Source organism: Engraulis encrasicolus, chromosome 4 (genome assembly GCF_034702125.1).
Source record: "Engraulis encrasicolus isolate BLACKSEA-1 chromosome 4, IST_EnEncr_1.0, whole genome shotgun sequence".
In the NCBI taxonomy this organism is placed as follows: domain Eukaryota; kingdom Metazoa; phylum Chordata; class Actinopteri; order Clupeiformes; family Engraulidae; genus Engraulis; species Engraulis encrasicolus.
In genome coordinates this window covers 2,785,001-2,791,111 of record NC_085860.1, presented here as the reverse complement: position 1 = coordinate 2,791,111, position 6,111 = coordinate 2,785,001, and the positions used below count along the sequence as shown (strand labels likewise).

General features: G+C 44.2%; 1 protein-coding gene across 2 annotated transcripts in view; it reads left to right on the top strand.

The window, feature by feature from the left end:
- Positions 1 to 470: 470 nt before the first annotated feature.
- iqch (IQ motif containing H) overlaps positions 471 to 6,111 on the top strand; it is a 60,232-nt gene continuing 54,591 nt past the window's right edge. Inside the window, exons 1-5 of one of the 2 annotated variants that reach the window (XM_063196517.1) lie at positions 471 to 556; positions 2,273 to 2,395; positions 2,545 to 2,642; positions 2,745 to 2,820; positions 3,934 to 4,053. In XM_063196517.1, the coding sequence (XP_063052587.1) occupies positions 491 to 556; positions 2,273 to 2,395; positions 2,545 to 2,642; positions 2,745 to 2,820; positions 3,934 to 4,053 (483 nt within the window). In that variant the 5' untranslated portion in view covers positions 471 to 490. Of the gene's footprint in view, positions 683 to 2,272; positions 2,396 to 2,544; positions 2,643 to 2,744; positions 2,821 to 3,933; positions 4,054 to 6,111 lie in introns of both variants that reach the window. The other variant, XM_063196518.1, reaches the window with a different exon arrangement.

Below are 6,111 nucleotides of genomic sequence, written 5' to 3'. Positions count from 1 at the left end.
GCTGTTGAAGAACTCCAGAAGAAAACTTCCATAGTTAAAAGTTTTGACAGAAAACCATGGTAGTTTAATGTTCTACCATAGCTTTTCCAGGAAGACTGAAGGGGCTGTGGTTCAACCGCTATGCAGAAGACCGCACAACCGGCTCAGTCAAAAAAAAGAAAATCCCCTAAAGGACATTTTATTCCCAGATTATGAGTCACACGGATGTGGAGTGAAGTATCACAGATTTTCTACAAAGACTAAAGGGGCTGGTTTTATTTACGATTCCAGTGCCGGTGCATTTGAGCTAACTGTGGCAAACAACTATCGAACCAATGTTCAAGAGCAAACTGAAGCAAACTAAACATTGAGAGTAAATAATGAAACTATCATCAGCATCTCGAGCCTCTGATGTGGAGTCGGACCTTGGAGAGTGTCGGACAGACTCGGAGCGTTTCGAGTTGTCATGGTTACACCCCTGTTGTCTGTCAGGGTCAGGGAGTGCTGGGAAATGTTTGAGCTGCTGGAGAAAGAAATGTGCCGTCAGAGTTGGCAATGTCCATTTTTTCCTCTCAAGGTACAGATATGACCAAACCCTGCGTATTTTTCTGGAAACAGTTTATAAGAAAGAGACATTCGAGTTCTGTCTAGAATGGCGGAACTACTGAAAAAGGGAGATGAACTTGGACGTGTCTTAGTTCAGGTGAGGCTTTTCAAACGTAATAATTTATCAATGATAAAAGCGTAGCAATTTCTGCAAAAGACGCTGCTTGTCCCTCGCTGCTGCATGTTGAATGGCTTTATCTGCACAAATGTTAAGGGTTAACCAACACAGAATGATTAAGTTAAGTGTGTGTGCGTGCGTGCGTTCCTCAAGTCTTAAATTGTCACTACACACTGTGTGTTTCTCACTCTGATTTTTTTTTTTTTTTTTTTTTTAATTAGGAAGCGCAATTTGCATTTTCATGGTATTAAGTTTTCCTTTAGATTATGGGATTTCCATGAGAAGAATGTTCGGTACACTTTACTTGACGCCGGTGTCATAGCCCAGGTGTTTCCGAACTTTACCATGACAAGGCCCCCCATATAGGCCTAGGCTACCGGTAGATTCCAGCCAAGGCCCCCCTAACATGATCTTTTTCTATGCACCCGGCGGTTTCACAACTCGATGAAGTTGGTGCATTCCTAAAGCCATTCAAGTAGGCTAGGCCTACTACAGAAAGCATTATCATCATAGTAAAGAACAAAATGATCCCCTAGGATAGTTAAGCTCATTTTTGGCTTACTTAAGTTTTTCAATTCATTAAGCTAGTCATTTTATTTTGCTATATTTTTCCTAACAGCCTGCCGTGGCCCCCTGGCATCCCCTCGCGGGCCCCCACTTTGAAAACCACTGTCATAGCCGACATGACAGTGTCATAACAGTGTTAAAACAGTGTCATGACACTTCATGAATGTGTTGTTGATATTCTGTCAATGTCATAATGTTGTTAATATTCTGTCACCTTTTAGGCTATTGTCATAAGAAGTTGTTGGGCTGTCTACCAAAACTGCATGTCACTTAATGGCAACAATGATAAAATGTGCATGGCATTGACGTGATGTTTATGACTCGTCCATGACTGTGGTACAACACTGATATGACACTGTCACGGCATACCTATGACGCCGGCGTCAAGTTAAGTGGTACCGAATGTTCAAAGCTAATGAGAAAACTACACAGACCCAATAACTTATAATTGGATCTATTCAAATATGTGTCCAAAATCACAACACTTTCGTTCACCCGTGGTGGTGGGGGTGGGGGTGGGAGGCGCTCTGATTGCAGGGAGTAGAGTAGAGTATCATTTATTGACCCGCGATCTATGATACTCTACTCTTCTCCCTGTAATCAGAGCGCCTCTCAGCCCCGAACATGACATTTCACCCTCAACTGAGGTCAGAACTTGAGAGCCCTGATTTATTGTGTTTCCTTTAGACACACACACACACACACACACACACACACACACACACACACACACACACACACACACACACACACACACACACACACACACACACAGCACACATCGTAAATCATGCTGACATTCATAATGGAAGATTTTCATAAAAGACATGGACATACTGTACATGTAGACATACAGCAGGTTTCCAACAAAGGAAAGAAATTAGGTAGTTCGGTTTTGACAGCAGGCCAATGAGGGGTGGGGGAGTGTCGTTCTTGATTTAGGGTAGAATTTCAGATGCAGCAATCAACTCACCATAAATCTATTTGTTCCTCAATGCACAGGTGCAAGATGACCTGAAGCAACTGAAACGGAGCATTCATCAAATTTCCATTCAAGAAGGAGTGCAGAATTTGGACGTACACGCATTGGAGACAGCCATTCACAGAACTGAATGTGGAATACAAGTTAGAGTGCATCTCAATAGCAACACTGCATGCCATAGGCTAAATCATTCACAGACTTAAATATTCAGATAAACCTTCACAAAATATGTAAAGGTTGAAAAATATTAACTTAACTTTGTTCAACCTCATTCCCCTCTTTCCCTTCTCAGAGGCATGCTGAAGATTATTTGAAGTCCATAAATAAGCATATTGTGACGTTACCTTGCATCAAGAATCCAGAAACAAACCTTGTCCAGATACCACAATGGTATAATGAATACATAAAATCAAAGAATGATACACAGTATTCTTCAATGGCCATTTAACGGTTTCATGCATTTCACAAAAGACTTCTTTTGACCTCACATAGGCGCCCCCCCTTTGGAGATTTACCAGACAGGCGTCTTGAAAAGAGCAGAAATGCAGAGCCATCACCCGGGCAGAAGGTAACATACTCAGGGCCGAATTAATGCACATGCTAGACATGGCTGTAGACTAGGGGGTCCCACCTGCCAGGGTGCCCTGATTGGCCAAGAATTGCAGAATTGTGTTATATTGAAAAATTAATCTGTCGAGTACAGTTTTAAATCCTGTCAATATGTCCCTATACAGCTGACAGACATGTTATCCTTAATTCCTAACTCGTAATTATGACGCCAGCTATGTAATTTTGTCCTGAAATTTGCCTTCCAGCGGGGCCCCACAGCAGCCGGGGCCCAGGGCCATCTTAATCTGGCCCTGGACATACCTCCCTGGCTCCTGGAGGATTTATTCTACATAGTGCTTTATGCTCTACATGTGTTTTATTTTAGGCAGAGGTTGAAAAAGTTCAGAAAATTGTACTCAAGTAAAAGTAGCTTTACTATATTTATGTAACACTTAAATCCTACTCAAATAAAAGTAAAACGACCAATCTTAAAAATCCTACTCGGGTGAAAGTGAAACAAGAAAAGTGAAAGTGAAACAAGAAAAAATAATTTGTGTTAAAGTACTTAGTTAGTTCTGTTTAGGTTTCCTCTGGAGAATTCGATGTTTCTTTTGAATATCGTCCTCCATGACGTATATTTCTTGCTTGGCACCAGCCATCATCCATCACATTGATCCAAGACGCATGTAGGTGGGACAAGTAAAATGGTGAAAATTCTTTACGGAATCCTGCGTAGTTTCCTTTATTTTCCAGCAGATTGTTTTATGATTATGCATGTCATTTTGTCTGTCAGTTTTACTCAGTACTTAGACCTGTGTAATTGAACTACTTAAAATGCAAAGTACTCATAAAAGCTAACTCAATTACAATACCTGAGTAAATGTAATCAGTTGCTTTCCACCCCTAATTGAATGTGCCCAAGTCTGTGATGTTATGTTTACTTTACCGTATGCAATCCACTGTCAATCTTGCTCAGGGATGCAAATTGAATGAACGCTGACAGTGGAGTAGTTATTATCAATTCATATCATGTGGTATTATTATGGCTGAGCCATTGTTATGGTGTTATCCACCACAGTGTCTAAAATGGCATCTGAAATAGGGGCCTTCCATGTGTTTTGTTTTATTCCAGCACAAGGCCACCCTTACACTACGGCTGCTGTCTAACCCGACCCATCCAAAGATCAGAGACGTGATGTGCCAGAGCTACGGCATCCAGTTTCCAGATCTGCCAAAGAGACAGCCAAACACGGTCAGTTGTTTTGCACTTATTAAATATGCGTGTACGTTTGCAGATTCTTTAACTGATGTTGTTCAAGACATCTGCTCTCTTCACTGATGGTGAAATACTGATGAAGACACAATCAATCATCAATTACTCAATTAATCGTCAAATATCATCAAATAAGGCCTGTGAGGAAGAGGAGCTGTGACGACTCATGTGGAGTTTATAAATTGTTCTGCACAACATGGTTGAAGGCTTAGATGAAGTTGGATAACTGTGTGTGTGTGCCCGTGCCCGTGCCCGTGCCCGTGCCTGTGCCCACGTAAGATGTGATGATGGGGGTTCATATCAGCTTGTCATGTCATTATCATCAGTCAGTTTATGGCTTTTAATAGGACTAATTGTTCTTTAATTCTTTACCTGGTGTAATGTTGATTCAGTGTCTGTTGACGTGACGGCCTATTGATTGAGCCCATAAATAGGCGCGCTAGATAAACTACTCCGCTCTCTCGTGAGAGGTGTACTCAGAAATCAGGACAGGTAGCCTGCACATCCATCCGCCGGCTAGGCTAATTAAAATGAATGGTCTGTAGTTATCTGCTAGGCAAGTGGCTTTGTCTGTCTGTGCCTGTCACTCGCCCTGAGCCTGGCAGATGTCAGCCGACACGCGCAGGGACAGAGTGATGAGACACGCGCTTGGTATTAACAGATGACTCTAGTCGAGGCACGTCCACACGGGAGATGGAACTCGAAGGTCACCTAGTTTTGGCTGCTGACAGCGAGAACATTCGTCTGGTAAACAAATTAATCTTTGGAAAGGTTGCCATTTGTTTTGGCATGCCGGTGTGTCTTCTTCGTCGTTTTTCTTTCTTTCTTGCTTGTGTTGTTGCGTTGCTTTTTTTTGTTTTTATTCTTTTTTTTGTTATGTTCTTTCTCACCAGTGCCTCATCTTTTTTTCTTCATCTCTATCTCTCTCCTCCTCCTCCTCTCTCGCTCATGTCTTCTCTCCCCCTCCATCTCTCCATCCCTCTCTCGCTGTCTTCTCTGTGTATGGGGGGGGTAGGAGATGGCAGATGCGTAGTGCGGAGCGTGTTGGCCGTGCGCTCCCAGGAGGAGGCATGTGGTCTGACGGCTGATGGCTGTTGTATGGGCTGTTGCCTTACAGCTGTCTCAGGACGCCCGTGCCTACCTGCTCTCGCATGCCGATAAGACAGCCGTGCCTTCCCCAACTGGCGGCCACTGGCTCCCTGCCCAGCTCTCTCTCTCTCTCTCTCTCTCTCTCTCTCTCTCTCTCTCTCGTAGCTACCTCGCCCCGCTCTCCTCAGCCTTGCTGCAGCCTAGCTTATTGCAGGGCCGTCTTCAGGGCTGAGGGTGGCGCTGTCTGCTCTGTTGGAGTGGAGACAGGCAGAGAGAGGTGCCAGACTTTACCTGCCTGCTTGTGCGTTGTAGGTGGAAGCTTTGTTGGGCTATTGTAGTAGTGTACCCCATGGTGCGGCGAGCTGGGGCGTGTCACATTGCCCAGTGGGGTGAGAATAACAGAACAGACAGGGACACTTGAGGCAAGGTGTCCTAAAGGCTTTGGCACACTCAGTCTTTGTGTGTGTGTGTGTGTGTGTGTGTGTGTGTGTGTGTGTGTGTGTGTGTGTGTGTGTGTGTGTGTGTGTGTGTGTGTGTGTGTGTGTGTGTGTGTGTGTGCAGGCGATATTAACATGCATAGCCCTCTCTTTTGAAGTGAGTTGGACTGCCATGGTAGTGGATGTGAGAAGATGTCGGTTTTGTGCATGTGTGTGTGTGCGTGCGCGTGACACGTGTGTGTGTTAACCCAACTTCATTCATGGAAGTCAGTATAAAATTGGCCTCTGCCGTTCCTGTTTGAATTCTAGTGCCTCAGTTATCACGGGATGTGCAGCTGGCCTCACGCGAGAGGGCCAGAGAGCCATGTGAGTAAGTGGTGCGTTTATCTCTCTAGCCGAGCGATGTGATGCGATGCGATGTGATGCGATGCGATGCAATGCGTCCGGACTCAGCCTTGCCATGAGAGAGATAATGAATATGTGCAACATGCAGAGGTTGGAGGGAGTTTTG